Here is a 23,325-nt window from a genome sequence, read left to right as displayed (position 1 = left end):
TCTCATGCTCTACCAAAGTTCCCTGGGCTTTTATGAGATAAACAGACCTCCACCATGGTTAACATTGGTGCCTTTTTACATATTAATAATTTAGTTTTTGCTTATTTAAATTGCTAAAGCCATTTACTGACTATTCCTGTCTGGAGAGTGGCTAAGATATGTTAGTTCCTTTCTTGTGTCATATTTAACCCACAAGAAGAAGTAGATTATGCCTAAAAAAGACAGATCAACTTAAAAATCAATGTTAAAATACAAAAAATATATATTACAATTGCATTTAAAGGTCACAGTAAGTCTGGCACAATTATTTTTTCTGAATGTGGGATTTTTCTTTCAACTAAATTGCTCTTGAGGTTCTTTTTTTAATTTTTTTTTACTAAAGCTGCTAATATCTGTGGAGGGCACTAAAATGAAAGAAACATAAAAATGTGTCCAGAAGACAAAGGAAGCAAAACAAAAAAAAAAATATATCTTATGAATGTTGTGTTTAAATCCTGACAGAGTTGTGCTCTGAGTAATGCTCTAGGAATAGAAAAACAACAAAAATGAAATGCCAGTGTTGCCTACCTTATTCTTACTCATCCTTAGTAATCCTAATTGCATATTCTGTCAAGATGCTCATGTTATAACCTCATAGCAGTAGATAACAGGAACAAAGAGGGGTTACAATAAACTTTTTTTTGTTCGTCGCTGAAAGGAGAGAGTAATAAAAATGATAAGTTGGGTGCAGAGAGAAATTGTTCTCTCAGATAGAAAGGTAACCTTGAAGCAGAGGGAACAGGCCCCGTGTTTCAGAGAGAACCTGGCTCTCAGATTGGCTGAAGCCCAGAAATCAGTGCAGTACCTCTGGAGAAAATGCAGCTGCAGCAACATGGCAGAAAGACGGATTTCTCTGTGTCTTTACTTTACGTTCCCTCCAGCCCGTAAGGAGCATCTAAAAGATCACAACAGGGTCCTGCCGGTTCTGGAAAACATTCACAGTGTGTGCTGACGACAACGCAGGATGATCATTATCTGTTACACCGAGGAAAGACAGTTCTCTCAAAAAGCCCTTTTTATAAACCCGGTCCAGTCTCCAGTCCCCGTGTTTTGATTGGCCGCTCAGGTCTGCTCACTGCATCCGGTCGGGCTGGTGGAGGGGGTAATGCAGGAAGGCCGGCGGCGTGGCGGACACGGCGGTGAGCGCGGCCAGGGGAGGATGGATGGCCGCTGGCGGGGTGGGGGGAGCGGTGAGCGCGGGCGTCGGGGTACCTGGGGAGAAGCTGTAGCTGAGGTAGCCTGTGGAGGGCGACGGCGAGGGGACGAAGGGGTACTGCTCCAGTCCTGACGGGCCGTAGGGGCTGTAGGCAGAGCTGTAGGCGGAGCTGTACTCCAGGTAAGGGGAGGTGAGGGCCGTGGCGGTGGGGCTCAGGTGGGACTGCAGCAGCAGGCTGGGCTGCAGGAACGCCTGGGGGTAGACGTACTGCTGGGCGAACCTGCAGGGACAGAGGAGCAGGTTAGAGCAGGGGGACGAACAAGGAAGGCTCTGAGGATGATGATTACCGTCTCTTTTATATTATCTACTGACAAAAGTCAAATGGTTCTTCTACAGAACGATAGGTGGCTGATATAGTTGACAACAAAACAAGCAAAAGAAACTCATAACCTCTTTTAAGTAACAAAAACTAAAAATATATTGGTACATTAATGTATTTTCACATACATTAAGTATGTGATATCTTTCCTCCCAAAAGCCATTACAGCGTACACTGTAAAAAAAACAACAACACATCTCTAATTTACATTAAAATACCACCAGAATTTTACTGTATAAATAAGGTAAAATTTTAAATCCGACCTCATTCCTGATATATAGGAATTATATTGTATACCAGGAATTAAGTCGGATTTGCTGCCATTTTTGTTCTAAAATGAGAATTTTGAATCCGAAAATTAACAATGCAGCTCAAAAAATACCCAACAAAAAACCGTAACTGCTTATGTACACAGAAACGTGACAGACATTACAATCTTCTCCTCAACTTTAAGACATAAATGGGTGTCGATATGTTTCCTCCAAAGATGTTTGTGAATTGGCATTTTGTGAACAATGTTGTTTACAAAATGCTAAAACGAATGGAATGTTAAAACTTTCCATTTGTTCTTGTGGAAGAATTTGTTTCTCTTTCCGTAATCTCTGCTTTTCTTGTTCTTCTTGCCATAGAAAGTGACTCAGAGCTTCTTTGTTTTTCTCCCTCATGGGCAGAGCCAGTGATGTTTTCTTTTTATTTGTCTTTCCTCTGTAAAGTACTCCTTCCGCCGTGTTTTTGTGTCTTATTTCTAAACAATTGGTGCGTCACCTTCATGCACCAACTATACAAAATGCTTCTGGTTTAGTACTTCTGTGTTTAATTATCTAAATTAAAAACTGTCTCTTCACAACACTCAGATTACAGAATTACTTCACAGTTAATGATTCAATGCAATTATATTGGAATCACCAAATAAATTTTACCAACTTCAATTAAACAATAACTATACTGTAATTGAATGTAACTATATGACTGGATTGTAGTAAAATTAATACAACTATTTGATTGCTATTTGGACCCAGTTGGGTTCTATATATTTATAAATGTTGGTACATATTGTATGGAAAGTCCTTTTCATTATATCTAAAATAATGATCTCGTTAGAGGCGTTTTCCTCCTCCCTTAATTGCGGTTCTCATCATTTGGTTTAAAATAGATATTCTCCCCTGAGTTTAAATTTAATTAGCACGCTGACTGAAAAAAACGTCAAACAAATCCTACTTTAATCCAAATGAAACATTTAAACATCATTTCATACATTTCTGAACTGGATGTATTCCAGTTTCTGAACCATTTGCACTCGGAGGCAGAAAGTGCAGCAGTAGCTGCTCTTTATGAGAACATCAACACTCAACAATGAGAGAAAAAGCTCTCTACTGTCCTCCTGTATTCACTCATGCCCTTGCCTGAGGCTGCACACTTAACCTAGACTGCCTCAGTTACATCTGGCAAAAGCAACAGCAATCATGTCAGAAGAATTAGGTTACACCGCGGTGTTAAAACGCTGCTAACAGCAGAGCGAGGCTGTTCTCAATCCTTGCCTTTCCCTTTTCACGCCTGCAGACGTTCCCGTTATCGTGACTGTAGGTTTGTCATTGAATGGGAGCAGGTGAAAGGTGAAAGGTGCTTACCCATAAACACAGTCGGAGCAACGATCAAGTGTGTTTTCACAACAAACACGGCGTCTCGGCCCGTTCTCACCCACTCTGCTGTGTTCACAACACACAGACGCACACCAGAACGCGCCTGTCATCGCTCTCATGAAGCCCGTGAAGGAATCCAACCAAAAATAACTCCACTTTTAACCCCTCTGACCCTGATGGGTCCCAATCAAATACCAACTAAAAGAAAATGTGTTTAATTTTGCTGATGTAAGTGAAGCAAAACAATCAAATACAAGACCAAAGGTATAGTCATTCTAGGAAGAGTCCGACATCATGTTGGTCTGCGTGCATTCAAGTTGGAAAGATGTCTAAAGTTCAATTCGTATTTGTTTATAAACACAACAGAAGACATTTTTTCTTCAATCTTTGTTTTCTGTTTCTGGGAAAAGACAAGATGGCGTATTAACCCCCTTATTTGGTGCTTAAAGATATTTCTGAAGTTAGTGTGATAGTTTACAGTGAAAAAATATTAGCAATGACCTTAAAGGAGTAGTTGCTACCCTCTACGTATCTGGTGTAATGTTTTAGTAATTTGAGATCCCTTAAGAATATTTACAAGTGGAAAACATGTGAAACGATAGCCAATAAAGAGTTAGAAAGTGCAAATTAACCCCAAAGAGATTAATCTCAGATGCTATAGGTATGAATTAGCATGATAAATACCAATGTGACTGACAGTTCAATTATAAAAACAAAACAAAACAAAACTATATAACAGTTTGTGTTTGGGTCAAGACAAAAGCCTCTTTCCTCTAAAACAAGAAAAAAAACTATATCCAAGTGCCAAGTGCAGAGAAAGAGGGGCGATGAATTGAGTTTGTTTTGTAGCCTGAGGAGCTTCGAATGTTCCAGATTTGAGATGATAATGAACTCCTCTGAAGTATTTCAGAGTCAAAAGTGAGATTCAGCTCAGCTCAAAATACTTTATCAATCCCAAAGGGAAAATAAATAAAATATGGATCATCTCTGTGACAGCTAAAGCACGGCCCAAGTTGGGTCATGCAAGCAGTGAAGCAATTTTGTATAAAGAGCGAGAAAAAAATTCCTCCACAATGACATGAAAGAGTTATAATGCAAAGTTTTTCCACTTTGAAGTTAGATTTAAATAATTCTGAAACAGACTTTTTTAGCTATATTTGCTGACAAGATTCTTGGTTCTTGAAGTTGGATGGCCTCTTTGCCATCACCCTAATCTTTGTAGACTTTAGCTGAGCCACTCCAAAGCAAAAATATTACCTCAGGTCAGAAGAGACATGTTGGTCGAACTAAAATGCTATTTTATAGCTAAATCTGCAGAGATGAATGCATTCACGGCAAAAATTCAGAAGTTTCACCAAGTATTTTTAGTTTCAAGTGCAGATATCTTTACACACCTTAAATAAGACCAAACTAACTTAGAAGTAATTTTTCAGTAGGATATGGAAGCTTTTGAAAAGTAAATAATTCGTTTAATATTGATTTTAAAAAGTAATGTTCCACTAGCAGGAACAAGACATTTTTCCAAAGTGAAATGAAGCTAATAGCGAAAATTCAACCTGGAAGACTCCATCCCCTCCGTTCGTCCATCGGCGTCATGCTCATCTCAGTCCTCAGCGCTGGACCTCACCTGGCGTGTCCAATCATCAATCAAGCTCAGCATAAAAGGATCCACACCCAAGTCGTCGGCTGCTTCCCAGCTGCCTTCAACCCACCACCTCCCCTTCTCCACCCACATCCTTCGGCTCTGCAGGATGGCACCCTTTCCAGACCTCCACCACCAGTGTCGGGCCCCGGGGGAGAGCATCCCTAATCGGTTATCGGGATGTTCATCGAATTCACATCAAATCTCAGCTCAGATCAGCTGCCAGGGCCCGAGCGCCAAAGAACTGTTATTCATTGCTGTCATTAAATCTTTTAATTGTTCCTTTTTCTTCGTCTGAGTCTTTCCAGATTGAAATAATCTGTCAGTGGAAATAACTTTCTACATAGAAAGTTATTTTTGTCTTTTTCAAATTGTACTAAGATATTTGCACTAGAAACAAGACTAAAAATCCTTGGTAAGCTTTTGTGTTTGTACTCAGGTGTTTGTGTTACAGGTTTTAGTATAATATATGAGATTTGTCCGAATTTTAATCCACTAATCTGACCTAAAATCAGTATTGGTTAGTTAAAACCATTATCGGTGCCTCTCTATTAGGATTTCATAACAGTTCATTAAATACTTTGTTAAATACTCTTTAATTATCCAACTTTCTATTTAAAAATTGTTCAGTCAAAGATGAACATGCTTAATTTGAATAAAATACTGAAACCTTGCCGTTACATTGGACATATTGTGGGCATGTTCAGACCTAAGAAACTGCAAGCTAATGGCATCCAGCTACATGTGAAGTCAAAACAAAGCTCCTCCTTGTCCTCCCTGAATCCCGTCTCCCGGAGCAGAAGTGCAGTGTCATTGCCGCGGCCGCCCGCCCGCCCGCCTGACTGATCCGATGTGACAGCACTATCGTAGGGAGGGAGCTGTGCCTCGCCTCAACTCGCCTCGCTCCTTCCCGGGCCTGACATCACTGCAGACTGTCAAACACACACTCACACACACACACTCACACACACACAGTGAAGATGTAAGCACGCTCAGACTCATCAACGTTCAGGGAAAGCGAACAGGCAAGACGGTAATACACACGTCTCAGGTTGTGTGTCGTTAGTTTAGTAGCTTAGAAGGAGATGTGTGTGTGTGTGTGTGTGTGTGTGTGGTGAATGAGTGGGGGTTCAAGCATGGCAGGACTAATTGGCGCAGCTGCATGGGTGTACGCTCACTAACAGACTCATGAGAGCAGAATAACCTCCGCTGACTCCCAACTCCCTCCCCTCTGTGGACGTTACTCCCTCACAGCCATCTTCCACTAGAAAGCACTCCCCGTCACCGTCCGCGCTCCAACCAGGCATAGGATGAAAGAGACAGCAAACAATGACTACAGAGAATAAACGTGAAAACATCCGCTTATTCCTCCGCTTTTCTTCCCTACGAAGGTCAGGGTTGCGTCTGAGGTGAAGGATCGGCGACGGTATCTCTCACGCCTTGAGCCAGCCGCACTTTCAAGCGTTCGCATGAGGGATGTGAGTCAGTCGAAGAGGCGCACACTCATGACCCTCCGTCCTCATAAACACGCAGAGGCTTGAGGGAGTGTGGGCCGGCGTTGGAGCCGGACGCTCGGCTCAGGCGCTTCTGTCTGTATCACCAATCCCTGTTTCAGTGAGTCAGAGAAAGCAGAAAACAACTGACGGGTTTACTGGATAATATCACAACTCAGTCATGATGGTTTCTGTGCGCCTCAGACTGCACTCTGAAGGGTACGTTACACAGCTGGTGTAATAAACGAGTGAGTAATAACCCTCATACCCCCAAAATTGGTCTTGATGCTCTAAAAACCCAGATCATAATAAGCTGAAAGTGTTTTTTTTTGTAAGTATTTGTGCTACAGATCAGGTTTTTATTGGTCAAACTGACAGGTGACTAAAATTAGCTGATTTTTAGTTTGATCTGTGCAGTCTGATAACTCCAAAATTTGATGTTTTTCCAGTCAGTGTGTTCATAATATCAATGCTGAGATCAACAGGCTGAAGGCTTAAAGTTGAATTTTCAATTAGGTTAGATCAGAAGTCTGCAACTTTTACAACGTAGAGAGACACCTTTACTCATAGACCAGCCAAATAAAACTGTAGAACTGCAAACGTCAAGACTTTTTGAAAAAAGACAACCTAGAATTTCAGATAAATATCTATTATAAGAAATTTGTTGCCATTATTTTTCTATTTTTAGGATTTAAAACATGAATAAACATGAAATTTAGCTATTTTTTTCTGTAGGACGGAAAACAATGTGTAAAATAAAAAGTACATAAACTGCCAACTTAATTACAAGAAAAACAGATATAAACGCATAGTGGTAGTACTAACAAACGGATCTGAAACCTACACTTCGATTTAAGAAGCAAAGTAAAAGTAATCAGTATTCGGTGAAATGTTGAGACAGGTCTGCAGTTTATTCGTTATGAGAAAAAGAAGGAGAGAGCAGCATTTCTAGCAGGTAATAGGAAGGCCAAACCTAATACAGCAAAGTTTCTCTGTTTAATTATTTTGCATGCTATAGAGCATTTTTAAATGCTGGTCATCTCTGGGAAATCTCAGAGTTAAGGTAAGGATTTGTTTATTTAAGCAAAAAAAGAACATTTATTTTTATCTGCTCTATCTATTTGGCTTAAGTACCACATATATAAGAGTTATTAAAGCTCAATGATGTTAAAATAGGCAGAGCAGACACACTGCTGCCGTAAAAACTATCTGAACTGAGCGTATTTATTTTATTTCCCAAGCCATTATGTTCAATGATGTTCATTGTGTTTTTCTTTTAAATGTGGATGCAGTTTCCTTAGTGGTCATCTATAATAGGTTAAAACCCCGAAGCAGCAATGATTACTAGCTCTCTGCTGTTCTCCTCTCTGCTTCAAGTACATCAGTTATTCTAGCAATGACACAAGCAACTCAATATTTGGATGGAATCGGAAAAATGTCTCACAGACCTTCACTTTATATAAATCTGCCTGCAAGCTGTTGATTTCCATTCAGCTGCTCTGCCCAAAGGGCTGGGCTTTATACTAATGTCAGACAAAAACTATTGAGTGGTCTATCATATGTCTTCAAGGGCCTGAAATGGAAAAGACTTCTTCAAGTGCATTGGAGCTGTGAGCTTTAGCTTTAACGAATAAATGCACCGCAGAGCATCCAGAACTGGAAAAAATATGGATCTATACAACAAACAAAGTCAAAAAGTTAGCTTTTAACCAACTTAAACTCTGTTTTGCATCAGTGTTGCTTTTTTTAAACGCTGGTCACCAGAGCCAGCCCAAGGCATACGCGAGTTATACAGCTGCTTAGGGCCCCCAAAGGCCACCAGGGGGGATTATGAGAAATTAATAATAAAATTAATTTTTTAACTACTTGAAAGTAACATCAGGATACAGAAGCTAAATTTACAAAAAAAAAAAAAATAAAATAAAAACACACACTTGGAGTAACCGAGGAATTATGACCTGTTGGTATGGGGGCCACCAAATGAAAATCTGCTTAGGGCCCCAAAAAGGTTTGTGCCAGCCCTGTGTTTAGCTGTAAACTCTCTAGTTCCCCTTCGCTTTTCTCTTCCCCGTTTCTTATCCGCCTGCAGGCGCATGATATATACAAAATCCTTAAGTTAGCCTGGAATACTCAACAGAAACTTGCCTCAACGCATATCTTCAACACCGTTCACATACATTCATTGCTCTGACAGGGAAATAGAAAAAAAAGAAAGAGGTGGCAGCTGAATGTAGCACTTTGACACATACTTCACAGGAACCAAAGCTCAAAGCTGAACAACAACAGGAGCATTTTGAAAAGCTTTCAGCTGTGCTTTGACTGTCAGATTTTTTTTTTCTCAGACTTTGTATTTTTTCATCCAACAGAAGGGCCTCCTCTAATTAGGTCCCCAGCTGAGGGAAAGAGAAAACCCACCGGAGGGTTCGCCATCTATCGCAAAGCCCTGAACAAAGAGGAAATTATAACTTTAGATGAAGAGAAATAGGTGAAAGGAAAAGAGAGAACAATCAGGGTGTGACTGTAAAACATAAGAGGAAATATAAGCACTGGGGTTTTGGTATAAATATATGAAATGGGCTCCAGCATTGTGCCCATCACCAGCTCTGGAGCCGTACTGAAGACCCTCGGCCGCAGGTGTGCTACGAGTCTGTCACCCCATCCAGTTCCTCTGCTTCAACAGGAAATCCTCCCCAGCTGCTCTCACACCGTCTTAAACACGTCTCACCACACATCCATCTCCTTCCTCTCTTAGTTTCTCTCAAGAAATAGAAACATAAAAAGCCTGTTGGAAAAAAAAAAAAGAAGCTACTTTCTTTCTGCTAAGGAAATGCGTTAACCTTGTCTATGCAGGCAGACAAGCGGGCGACCACAGGCGACAGACGCACCCTCCCTCCAGTCGCTCCTTTAAACTGGAACCACCCAGATTCAGTTTCTATCTCAGAGGCACATTTGGCGTCGAGGCGTACTCCGTCTTCTTAAAACTTTGAGCAAATACGCAGAGGCAGCAAACAGAGCTGTGCCTTGTTTGTCTTTGATATTTGCTGTTTATACTCTGAGTGTTTGTCTGAGCAAACTGGTGGAAGAAAAGGGGTGAAAGCAACCAAATTCCTGCTAACTTGTTTAAATAGAGTTTATGTTTATAGGGAACTAAATCTGATTAGTTTAAAAATCTCCAGATATTTTTGCATCCTAAATAATTAGACAAGATTAAATTCTTTGATTTCTCTTGAAAATGATATTTTGTTTGTTGTTACAGCTAGGCCTGTCATAATAAGCAATGCGTCAATTAGTTGTGTGATAAATTGAAACAAATTCAATAATTTCTATTTGCATCATTTTTCTACTTTTTTCAGATGACAAAAGTCTTCAGTTTTGGTCTCAACTAGCCCTTTTTAAACTTCACAAGTTGTTTTTATTTCTTGTTTTTGTTGTTTTGTTTATTTATTTTGGATATTTGAAATGTCTTCAGGTTCCAGTGTTGAATGTTCATCAGAATTTAAAGCTTATTGATTTCTGTGAACGTGTCCTTGCATTATTAATTTGTTGTCATCGCATTGCTTGAAAATGGTCTCTAAACAATTCTATCGTTTATCGCAATAACATTTGGGACAAAATTTGTTATCGTGACAGGAATAGTTACAACTCCCAAAGTTTCTTTTTTAGTAAAAATGCACCAATGAACCAGCCAAAGCCTGTTTGTCATCCTATTTGTGTAATTAACAGGTCAAATACAGAAAACAAATGATTTCCCCCTAATTTCCCAACCCTTCCACCTTCCTACAATTAATCATCTGCACCTCTTTACATAAAAAATGTAAACATACAAAAGAATCAGTCTATAAAATGGGTGAATCTGGTGGAATACTGTAAAAATGTCCAATATTACTACTTTTATCCAAACTGAAAAGCATTCAAAAAAAGTTAATACTCTAAAGGCAGCGATTAAAAATAATACTATACTAATAATACTAATACTAAATACCGCTGAACATGTTTCCCCAACAGTTCGGGAAAAAATGTTGCTGATGGTCATAAATCTGCATTTAAATATTCATAACGTTCTTTGTTGTCAGTCCTACTTAGCTTGAACCTTTAGCTCTGTTTTCTTACTTTTGCCTCAGATAAAAACCCCAATATGTTGCCAACAAAAGCTGCGAACTGACTGCAGTCATACTGATCATGTCAAAGACACACACGGCCTCAGAGCAAAAACATCTGAGCGGAGACAGATGTGTCCTTTGCACATGCAGAACAAAAAAATAGATATTTTTTTATTTATTATGTCACAGGTTTTAGGATTCTTTGGTATCATATTTAAACATGAATTTAAAGTGAAAGCTGAAATCTACTTAATTAAATTTAAAACGTCAACATTCGCTCATGTCTCTTTTCATCGGTTTAGCTCTAAAATAACCATTGACTTCCTACATTTATAACAAAGCATCTGAAGTGACAATATTAAATCTAAATTGACAAATTAATGTTTTTTTTTTTCTTAAAGCCCAATAACTCATGCAGCTGTGCAGCACCAAGACCTCTTGAGGTTACCAATGTTGCAAGCTCTGGTGTCACTTCTTGTTTCACAACAGATAAATAAACTGCGGTGAACCACCAACTGATTGTTCGATGTCTATTTCAGAGTTTGTGTTTTAAAATGAAAGAAAACATACAAATATTAAAACTGTTGTCTGGTTGAAGGGGGATTCCGCTCACTTTCACAACACGGATAAACCTTACAGAAGCTAAGAAAAGCAGGGAGTCACAAGTAGTTATCCTGCTAGGCTACATGAAGACAATCTGCTCACCTCCAATCAAAAACAGAATTTATTAACTAATACATGAAACTAAGCAATTAATTAGTAAAGAAATTAACCAATTCTCTTGTTTTACATCTTTGAATTTGAGCCACGTCATCCTTAAGCTGATGAAAGAATGTCAGGAATAGAATCAGAAATATTTTCCTGAAATGATCTCAGATCTGATTTGTTTCGGTGATGCTTTCTTGGAAAAACGCAAGCAAAAACAACAACAACAAAAAAACAAAACCCAGATCTATAAAAATGAACATAATAATATTTGGTTATGTAATTATTTCAAACTAATTACAGTTAGCAAATGAGATGAGATTCAGAAACAGAAACTAATTTCCGAGATTCTTATAGTTTTACTCTCATTTCCGGACAGACATCGTCCTGCTCACAACTTTACTTTTTTAACTGTGTTCAGGCTTGCAGCTCTTAATTAAATTCACTTCTATGTAAATAAAGATTGATTAGAGACTTATCAAACCAGCACACTGCAGCGGTATTTAAAAGCTTTTTGTGGTGAGACTACTCTACCTGAATGACCACATATAACAAAAACTGTAACTTTATTTCAGGTCACATGTTAAAAATTTTGCTCCAGTTTGGACCAACAACGTAACTCTGAAGCAACAGCAACTCCACATCTCTAGACATTTGCTTTACATAATTATGATTCACTTCAAACTTAAGGGCTAGATGCCAAACCACAGATGGTTTTTCTTTGCAGATAGTGTTTTGATTAAATAAAATATACACCAAAAGGTTTCACATTCTGTGTAGATTGCTTGGAAACATTAGTGACGCATTGTAGGTAAGAAACCTCAGCTGAGAAAGAAAGACCATGCAATCTAATCCAACCTGGCTTTATTTATAAAGCACTTTAAATTAACACACGTTTAGTAAAATGACAGAACTACAACAATGAATGCTTTGAAAATGAGAGACAACCAGTCATGCAGTTAAAAACTAGTCTAAAATAAACACAAATTAACATAAACATCCCGTGTGGTGTAGCAGGCAGTTATGTAGCCAGTCTGATGTGGCACTGTTGGTCGTTATCCATTTTAAGAGCTGCCACAGTAAGAGTGATGCTTCCTCTAAGCTTGTGATTAGATTTTGGCACAACAACCCTGGAAGATCCTAAGGAGCTGAAATGAACTACATTCAGTAGCTGAGTACTTTAATTCTATCAAAAAAAAAAAAAAACAACAGTAATGTTTTTTTATGAGAACACTACAAAAAATCGTTTTAACAATGAATAAACCATTTCTAGTTACTAATCTGACGGACAAACCATTCCCTCTCTCTCTCGCTAACGCTAGCCAATCATTTCAAAAACTTCACCATTTCTCCGCAGTTTTTCATAACAGTTAAGGTGTCAGATACACTGAAGCACCTGAACAACAGCCCAAAATTATATTTCTGCTTCTCTGCTTGTCACCCATTCAATCTTTCAGCTTCATCAATCCAACAATACAACATAATCTGGCGCCCCTGGGTGCACACTCTGTGGAAGTATTATCTTCAGAGCGTTCTTTAAAAACTTCCTTTCATGCAGTAGTGATGTTTATCTGCTTATTCAGTTAAGTTTTTATCATAATTGTCCAGCTGCTAGAGAAATAAAACACAAAGTTGTCTTGTAGCTCTAATAGATGTTTCCAGTTAAATCAAAATAAAAATCCAGGACTCTAATTAATAATAAATATTAGCTTTAAAGATTAACGCTAAAAGCAAAACGTTCACTTCGTTTAAACATAGAAAAACTTGTGCTTAACTTCATTTTTTTTAAAAAAGTTAAAAGCAAATCCACGTATTTGATCAATTATTCAGACACCGTAGGAAAATAATCCAAATGCTTGAACTGGGGGTGTTTCTGTGTCTTGTCTGCGTTCGCCTCACGGGTGTGTCTGTTAGTTTTAGCGTACCAGGTGATGTTTGTTGCCTGCTTTGTTTCCATCTGCGAGGTGTCAAACCGCGAGTCTTCCTGGAAGCAGAGATTAAAAGACCAAAGCCCCCCTCTGTGTTTCGAATGTCTGCCCTCATTCTGGAAGATTTTCTATCAAACCTCATCTCATCACTCATTCATAGGCCCATCTGGGTCAGCTTAAACTCCCTCATCCCTCATTCACAAATTGAGGGCTGCTATATTAATAGCACTCGCAACAGTTTTGGTTTTTAATGGGCTTTTTTGTAGCTGCAGCATGTCGGCCTGTGGGAAGCCGGAAAGGGGAGATATTTTTTTTCCAAATAACTGAAAACTAGAAGATTCAGGTATGAAAAGCATCTTTCTTTATTAGCTAGAGAATAACTAGCCCTATGAAAACAGTTAATAAGAATCAAAATGTATCCTGATCACTTCATATATTGAATGCGGTCAAAAACAATGACTGTTGCCATGGCGACGACTGTTTGGATGCAGCTGCGACGGCTGCTGTAAATATTGGACGCTTACATTTATACTTATTGTTATTTATTCATTTTAGCAATTTGTCATGCTTTTTATTAATTATTTTATGTATTTCTTTAATATTATCAGAGCCTTGCAACACGCATTTTGCTCAACATGTACAACAATAAAGCCTGTCTATGTTTATGATTACAAATGATCCGATGGATGCCATCTGTACAAAGGTATTAGTCCAGAGAAAAGCACAAAAAGTTCAACGGTATTATCTATGTACCATGACACACAAAGTAATCAGTGATTATAGAAAGTGTCAGATGACTAAAGCATTATAAAAAACTAGAAATTTCATTAAAACGATTCAAAAGACGAGCTTGAAACTGGTCAGGGAAGATACCAAGAGGCTGACAGCAGCACCGAAGAAGGATTCAGTTCTCAAAACTTAAACATCCGGATCCAGTGGCTGAATCTCCCTGAAGCCTGATTGGAGAATGCTTTCTGGTCTGATGAAGCCAATCCTTGTTTTGAGCAATAATGTTTGGCATTAAAACAAAACTGTTATGATGCAACATTGTCAAGAGCACACGTACACCGTCTCAAGTAGTATTTTTGCCCTTGCTGCACAGTCTCCCATTTCATATTCTTTTCATCTGTTTGTGTCTTTTACACCTGAATTTCAACAAATTTCAAATGATCCTCTATTTGGAACCATCCAAATTTATTTTAAGTGAAATATATTTTCATTAATTCGATGATTGGAGCATCCTTTATGAAATTCACATCTTAATACCATTACTTCTGTTTTTTATGGCATAAATCAAGAGTAGCACCTTCTTTTGTAACTCCCAGCCAATGAAAATACAGGAAATCATCTAAGATAAGTTGGTGGAATCAACTAACTTCCTCAATTTCTGGTTACCTAGCAACAGCTAACACAATCTTTCTTTGGTTACCTAGCAACAACCTGTTGAGTAACTTGTGCAGCAGCAGTTTAATAGCTGCTTAAAAACAAAAACAACAAAGTGAAGTGAAAAAAGAAAATGAAAGAATAGCTGGAAAGGAAACTGTGGCTAAAAGAGGAAAGGTCATGTCTCCAGTTTGGCAGCATTTCAAATAACAAACTAATCAATAATTATTGATATCGACTGACATTTTTCAACCATATCGTCCAGTGCTACCAGCACATCTACAAAACCACAACTAATGACTGTCTTATACACCAAATCTGTGCTTTATTTTCAAAAACAAAAGCCACAGCAACCATTAGCGTGGTAGCACATGTAGCTTAAAGTTTTCCTTATTATTGCCAACAGTATGATGTTACTTCTGTCAAATAAAGATATTTAAAGGTTATCCATGTCTAAGCATCTTTTCTGTCTCTTTCTGCCTCAGAAGACAAGTTTTAATATCAACAGCAGTGCGCATCAAGTGAAGAGGAGTGTGTGTACGATGGGAAGAAGAGGAGGGAGTTTAACTAAATTCCTCTCAGCTTCAGTGAAGCTCAGCTAATGCGTGTGTGAAATTCAGAATTGAGCTTCTCACGCATTTAATGGACCAGAAAGAGAAGCAGACAGAGGATGCATCCAGTTCAAGAGTGTATTTATAGACACAGTCCTCTATAGGCGATTCAGAGTTTAAACAGACATAATTTATTTTGAGTGTTTATGTTCTCCAGCACTGCAGGGCCACAGTATCCAAACCCCAAGTCACAGCAGGATGCAGGGATCCAAATGTCACGAATCAGAGAGAGAGAGAGAGGTGGAAACAGCCTTATTGATTGTTCTGTGTCTTACCCGTATTGCCTCTGAGCCCACGTAGGAAGGACTTGGTGAACTCCAGCTGAAAGAGCTGCACAGGAAGACAAAGAGAAAGACAGAGGGGACGTTTTATAGCTTCTGATAGCACAGACATCCAGAGCGAGAGCTGCTTTTCTTCCCTGAAGTGTTAATGTTTGTTTCGCTCAGATATTAGCATGCTTATGATGGTATCACAGACTGTTACACCCTCAACATTTACTGTCACACAAATGGAGTGTGTGACAGTTGCACAACATTCACTGACAAACATGTGACCTTGTTGCCTCTAGACTTCATCAGGAATCAATTGGGGATGAGTAAGAAAGGAGAAAGTTGTCCTCCTCCTCTCTGCTCCTCCTCTGCAACTTGTTTTCTTCATTCCTCCCTTAATCTGTTTTTCTTTACCATGCTTGTATGACTTCACCGTTTCTTTTGTTCAAACATATATTTACGCGCACGTTTTCGTTCTTTGGGAGGACAAAGACGAGACAGACATGCTGTTATTTCTTCCCCATTACGGTCCCATCCCCTCTTTCTCTAGGCATTGTCTGCCTCTCTGAAACACAATAACAAAATACCAAGCGCTGCCATCTCCCTTCAGCTGCATGCTCGGGGAGTTGCGTTGCAGTGCCGGGCTCCAGAATAAAGGCAACACAGTCAGTTGTTGTTGGCGCCACTGTTTGTCAATCACACCTACGCTTGACTGTTTTCAAGCCAATTTTTGTTTTTAAAAGAAGCAGCGAAGGACAGAGGTTATTAAGGTCAGACCTCAGAGCGAAAGCATGCAGCATCTCTGGGAAGAAGAAAAAAAAGGCGTCAGGAAAGCTGACGCAAAGACCAAATGTAAGGGTGGGGATGATATATTCAGCTGAGTGACAAGCATACCTGTGGTTTACCAAGTTTTATCCACCTAACCTAAATATGCTCAGATTCTAATAGGGGAAGGTGATATCACTAGAAATTAAACAAATGATTTTTTTTCTTAACAGATTCAATTTCCGATTTTAATCTATTTTTCCCCCTCTCACTTTCTTTTCTCAGAAAGAAATTACAAGTGTCAGAAAATACTTTGAAAAAGTGGCTTTTATCTCAATCGTCTCTTCTGTGAGTTGTACTAGGGCCAGGCTATGAGACTTTTTGATTATTTACAACAATGTAGTCATAATATTAGCACAATAAAGATGCAGTTATACCTGAAAAATGTCTCAAAATTACAACAAACATGTGTTTTAGTGAAGAAAAAAGCTTTGATAAAAGTAGCAGGATTTGGTGTAAGCAGCTCAGTTCATGCAATTCTTTCTTGGAAACATAAGCAGTTGTTTGCAAAATCGTCTCTGTTACAAATAATAATTTTATGTGTTAAAAGATTAAGTATTTCTGCAAAGCACTAAAATCTTATACCAATGAGTATCTTTACAAGATGCTCAACATTCCTCATTTTTGTGTTGGAGTTCTCATAAAATTACTACTTTCTTCTTCTAATATTACAATTGTATTATTATAATATTATGACCTTATTCTTCTAATTAAAATAAATAAATCTTAGCCTGACCCTTATATTCTGTCATTAATTCAAACGCCAAATGAATAAAACATGCTTGTCAAACAAGATGGCGGCTCTGGATGGGCTGACAACACTCTGAACTATGGGAAAAAATCCAGAAAAGTCAAATATTTGATCAATTGATGTGATAGGAAGGAGAATTGAGAAAAATATTGGACAATACTGGAAGGAAGAAAACTGTTAGGAGCTGCAAAAGACCTCAGGCTGAGGCGGAGAACAAAAAAACCCAAACATAAAGCCGGAGCGACAATAGGAGAGTTTAGATCAAAGCACATTATGGTATCAGAATGACTCATTCAAAGTGCAGACATGAATCCAACTGAGCATCTGTGGTAAGACTGGAAAACCAACCGATCTTCACACACTTTCTCCATCCAATCAGACCGAGCTTTAGTTATTTTGAAAAGAAGAATCTTCCCATCATTTCAGCCTCTACAGTCGGACTCTGAAACCCGAGGGTCCGGAAACGCAAGTGGCTCTTTGGATCTTCCACAGTGACTCTTAAAAGCTTTCCCTGAAAATGATAAAGGACCAACTAATGTTTTTTAATTATACGTGTAACAACAAACGCAGGTTTTCAGTAGTTTTTGTCATTGAATATTTACTTCCAATTATTCCATCACAAAAACAGAAGATGCCTAAATGCATTACTTAAATGCATTACTTTTCTTTATCTTTAGGCTGAAAACCATGTGTTTTTTTTAACATAATTTTCTGCAAATATCAGCATCCGACAGAAAAGAGACTGTATTTTCCCCTTTTTTTTTTTTTTTTTAAATCTGTGTAGATGAGTGAAACTACCACCACTCTTGCACAGAAGATTTGGTATTCAAAAGCAAAGAGAAGCTAATAAACATGATAAGACGTAAAGGCACAGTGAGGGATTTTAATGCATAAATGATGTTACAATCTTAAGCCAGAGGAAAAAAGATGCAAAACTTCTTAGGTTGATATGGAGGCAAAAATCAATTTTAAAACCAATCCTATGTTTTTATGTGTGTTGAATCATAAGGAAAATAAGAATATTGTTAGTATGAGCCCTTCATACAGAGGAATTATGAAGATGAATATTCATATTAATCATCTTAAATCTCCTATCCTTGCCAGTGTATCCTAAATATTTCTCAATTAGCAGAAATTTAAAAAACTAATTTGATCAAATATATACAACATGTTCATTTAAACAAGCTGAAATTTACCAATACACTTCTCTCCTGAAGAGGAAAGATTCAGTCCTTCTTTTGTTATTGTGTTGTCTGTTTTTAAATGACCATCATTGTATAAAAGATATTTGTACAAGCAGATGAAATAAGGCGTGTTCAGCCGTAATCTCACCTGTTTGTGAGCTGCGAGGCTTTGCTCCGAGGTACGCCAGGTTGACGTTGGCCTTCCTGCCGTCGATGATGGGGTTCGGGTCTTTGCACGCCCGCTCTGCTGCTGCCCTGTCCACCATGGTCACCTGCAAACAATGATGCTGATCAATATCCATTCAGAAAACTCTCTAAAGCCACGCGCTGAAGACAAAAGGGGGCCTGTAACCGTACTGTAAATACATTTAATTTAATGAATTTCCTTTGGATTTTATTCGACCAGGGGTCTGACACCAAAGAGCTCAATAAGCCTCAATTCAAACTAATGACAAAAAATAAATAAATTACACAGTATAACTCTCTGGTGCTTTTAATGTTAACATAGTGGAAATTGAATCTAATTATTCCATGAAAAAAATGCTAAAATGTGTATTTGGTGTTATTAGAGCTGTTTTTAAACACATTAGCCACTCGTGGTACGGAGCCGCAGGTTGCAGACTCCAGTGATAAATCGACACAAGGTGGTGAACGTTCATGAATTAAGATTGGATAAGATATCTGGTTTTCAACATCTGTAAAAGAGAAAGAAAGCTAAAAAATTAAGCACGCCTTTGTATTCAGCCCCCTTTACTCTGGTTCCCCTAAAAAAAGATCTGATGCAGCATCAAATGAGCATCTAAACAAGCGATCTGTGGCGGTCAAGGACCTTATTAAATCAGTGGCTCTCAAATTTTACAGTTTTTGACCCAAGAAATGACTCTGGAAGACTTTCTAAACGTCAATTATTAGTAAATATACCAGAGTTACTACTGATTCATTACATGAGGTACAATGACAACACAAACGGTTTCAGAAGCCACTATTTTGCTAGTTTTTATTTACAGCATAAACATAAAAGATGTCATGATTTTTATTATTTTGTTTAATTTCTGAAGATGATCTTAAGACTCCACACTTGTTTATTCTCAATCTCAATTACTGTGCAAGAGAACATTAATAAACAAACAGCACTAGGAATATCAAGACAAACACTAGAAAGGTCAGAAATAACATAGTAGGGAAGTTTAAAACAGAATAGGGTTATAAAACTACTCAGCTACAATTAAAATTACCTGAACTTTAAACATCTCACAGGTCAATTATCAAGCAGACAGATTGGGCAAAGATTATTCAGAAAAGTGGCAACAAGATCCTTGGTAACTCTGGAGGAGCTGCAGGAGAATCTGATAAGACCAAAACTATTGCTTTTATGTACGACTGGCAAGAAAACAGCCACTTCTGTGAGACAGGTTTAAGGATTCATGTTTAAAAGTTTGGCTAAAGTTTGATTTGCGTTTACAGTTTGGCCAAGACAGACTTCATTGCTGTAAATTAAAAATGCAGTGTGGAACTCTAACACACCACCTCTATGGTGAAGCACGGTGGTGGCAGCAGCATGACTGGAGCTGGTCAGAGCTAATAGGAAGATTAATGAAGCTACAAACAGAAAAAAGCCTGTATCTTGTAATTAAAACTGGGGTAGAAGTTCATGTTTCAGTAGGAAGTCTTTAAACATACGAAGCTGCAGCAGAATCAGGGGTTTCCAATATGAGGTCCGGGGGCCATTGGCAGCTCTCGGCATAAATTGATGTGCAGTTTAGATCGGTGCAAATGGAGCTTATGCAGATGAAAACTTTCTATACATGGAAAATGTTTGGAATGTCTCATTGCTTTTACTAACCATGCTTTTTACTTTCATTTTTAATATCACATAAATTATTATAAAAAGTTCTTGTTTTTGTTGCTGAGATATGACTAAAAAACATTTTCAATACCAAAAAAATATAAAACAAAAAGTTGGAAACATTCAATCCCTTCTTTAATTAAAGAACCTGCAATAAATGATTCTTTCCTTCTTTGTTTCATGAAAATATTGCATGTTTAAATCACAAAAATCCAAAATTGACAATAAAGTTATTTTTGCATTTTCATTGTAGCAAAAGATGCCCCAACCGAGTGATTTCAATTTGTTTATTTTCATTCACAGTGCAAAACAATTGGACATCCTTGGTTTAGATCAAAGCATATCAATGAGATAGTTTGTCCATACTAATGAGAATATGTGGCAAATCTTCCTAATGTTTATCACAGACAATTTCAATCTAATATGACTGAGATTGAGCAATTCTGCAAAGAAAGATGGGCAAAAATATCAGTAAAAGACTTGGAGCTGTAATTACATTAAAGCTGTTTCTATAAAGTATGAGCTGAATATAAACACACGCCGCACCTTTAAGATTTTTATTTAAAGTGAAAGTGTTTGTATTAGTTGGTAAATTCCTGTGTTGACACTGAAGTTGTGGTTGCAACCAACAGAAAATGTTTTACAACCACTATCTGTTCAGAAAATAATTCAGTCTCTTTTCCTCTGTCTTTTTGTGTAAAAGCGAAACAAGACATCCTTTCTGCCTGATGATGAGAGGAGGAATCTGCATTTTTACGCCAGGCGTCGGGTCCGGCGTGGGCTGATCTGTGGTGGGTAGGAGGATGGGATACTGGAATCTACCTTGAGGGAACGAGCTGAGGAGGGAACAGATGGAAGCTGGGCGAGCCGATGAAGGTTAACAAACACCCACAGAGCTGCTACTCTTCATATACAAGGTAAACCACAGCTGCAGATGACTCTACCACCAAGAAGTGGGGCAGTGAAACTAAAAACATACCAGCATTTGGTTTTGCAGCTCCTTTTAAAGGGGCAGTATTATGTGTTTTCCATTATATAGCACTATCAAGTAGTTATGGTGCCTTTAGTTCTTATAAAAGTCCTATATATTTCAAACATGACTTAAAAGAAATTCCAATTTGCAATTTTCTCAAATAAATTTTTCAAATTTTAATGCAATCCAGTCATAAAGTCAGTCAAAGACAAACATCCCAATTCAACCCTATGATGCAAAACTGACAACTGGTAAAAAGTGATTCCAATATAATAGCATTGAATCATTAGATGAGTACTATTATGTAATTTCCTGACACATTCTATCATTTTACAGCACAATCAAGTAATTATATTTCCTTCAGTTGTTTTAAAAACGCTTTACATATATCAAATATGGCTTAAATTGGGTCTCTGTCTCTTTAAGAAGCTCCTGCTCTTTCCACCAATGTTCCTCCATTAAGCCTTTGACAACATTTTTGCACTGATAAGTAGTTTCTATAAGAGTTCCAAAAGGTGTTTGCTAACTGCTGCTGCTGCTAGTCTGGAGGAGCTGAAACCTCCAGGAAATTCAAGGTTTTCTCAAGCATTCATGAACAAATAAAAGCAGCAACACTCCAAGTATTTTTGATGAGGGGATAACATTTCAGCATGATATAAAGCTAAAGATAAAAAAGTCAATTTCACACAACACTGCTCCTTTAAGAGACAAATTATCAGCCCAACCGAGAGGAAGTCCAATACCCACACCTCCTTCTCATCTTTTATCTCTTTCAGAAACTCACAAACACCCAAATCTGGCAGAAAGAGAGAGAGAGAGAGAGGGAGAGAGAGAGATGGGGTGGAGGAGGAGGAGGAAGTCATAATGAAACTACAGCAACCTTATCTCGCACAGCCAACCGACATGTCACACCTCTGAGACTGAAGACTCCCTCCTCCCCCCTGCAGAGACATCTGCCCACAGCTGCAGCTGCTTGTTACAAAGCGGAGTGTTTTTGCAGCTCATTTGTAGTTTAGGAGGACGGGGATAATTAATGACACACTTTCAAGAAATAACCTGCTCCTCATGCCGCCAGCATGTGACCGCCAGCATCTGACACGCTGCATGCGGCTGTTGCTTAAACAAAGTGGCAGTGTGTGTGTGTGTGTGTGTGTGTGTGTGTGTGTGTGTGTGTGTGTGTGTGTGTGTGGAGGAGGACCTGACAGGAGCTGAGATACTATTTAAGAAATCAGTTTGCAGTCAGCAAAGTGAATCAGCGTCATTTTTAAACCGGCTGAAAGCCAGATATCAACTCACAAAGCCGTATCCTCTGGATTTCCCCGTCTGCTTGTCCGTGATCACCACCGCCTCGTCGATGTCCCCGAAAGTCTCGAAATATTTCCGAAGTGAGGCGTCGCTGGTGTGGTAGGGCAGCCCACCGACGAAGATCTTAGTGTAAGTTGTGTCCTTCTCCATGGTGGGGGGCATTATTTCTAGCGGGACCCCGAGCAGCTGACCCAGAAACAGCGGCGAACTCATAAAGCTCGGTGGAAAACCCAAAACTGAGCAGCGAGACGAGAGAAAGGAAGGATAACTTTACGCGCAGCGGTCGCACGAACCTCCTATAATATTAATATTAACATTAACAATGAGGGTAAAACCGCGTCCATGCTTCAGCCTCGCAAGGAGTTTGTCGGGAAATGCGGCTCAAGTGGACAGGTGCCTCCAAACCTCCCGTCCTAGAGGAAAAACAAACAAACAAAACAAAACAAAACAAAACAAAACAAAAACACAAAAATCCCATGCAAAGTCTTTAAGCTCCGGCGGACTCTCACGGCGCTTTCCTTCTTTTGGCTTCTGGTCCAATCGACAGGCGGTGCGTCTGTTCCCGTCGGAGCATCCCGCCCTCAGCTCCACCCTGCCTCCGCTGCACGCGCACAAAGGAAACCCCCACCCCACGGAAACCATAACACGGAACTGTTGAACACTTTGATAGAGAGAGTCATAAATACATGTTCACTAAATGAACCAAGCAACTCAGCAGAAAATATCTATTATTTATGTGATGTAACGTTACTTGTTGGCTGCTTCTGCAGGAAAAATGCATAACAGCTTTTTTTTCTGCCATTGTCTCATTTTTTTGTTGTTGATATTTTCTGTACAGAATGACTGATATAACAAGACCTACAATTAATTTATTAAAGGAGTGGGGTGGATTTCGTATTTTCCAAGCAGCGCCATTTTACAGCACAACTATGTTTCCTTCAGTTGTAAAAAAAAAAAAAAAAAAAAATGCTGTGAATATCGAACATGTTGTAGGAGCCAAATGAATGATTATTGAGATGACGGGAGCACACGGCTTTGACACTTAGGTGGTGGGTGTGTCGAGGTGGGCGTGGCTGTCACTGAAGGTATGAATGGG

At 38.7% G+C, this 23,325-nt stretch overlaps 1 protein-coding gene across 1 annotated transcript; it reads right to left on the bottom strand.

The window, feature by feature from the left end:
- Positions 1-893: 893 nt before the first annotated feature.
- Positions 894-22,877, bottom strand: rbm38 (RNA binding motif protein 38). The gene is made up of 4 exons (XM_015055021.1): positions 22,221-22,877; positions 18,254-18,377; positions 15,352-15,406; positions 894-1,475 (listed from the first exon to the last, which is right to left on the bottom strand). The coding sequence occupies exons 1-4, from the start codon at positions 22,440-22,442 to the stop codon at positions 1,112-1,114; spliced, it is 765 nt and encodes a 254-aa protein (XP_014910507.1). The 5' UTR covers positions 22,443-22,877; the 3' UTR covers positions 894-1,111.
- Positions 22,878-23,325: the final 448 nt, after the last annotated feature.

This window comes from Poecilia latipinna, unplaced genomic scaffold (assembly GCF_001443285.1).
Source record: "Poecilia latipinna isolate Pla-1442-1.1 unplaced genomic scaffold, P_latipinna-1.0 Scaffold57, whole genome shotgun sequence".
Lineage (NCBI taxonomy): Eukaryota > Metazoa > Chordata > Actinopteri > Cyprinodontiformes > Poeciliidae > Poecilia > Poecilia latipinna.
This window is presented reverse-complemented; position numbering and strand designations above follow the sequence as displayed.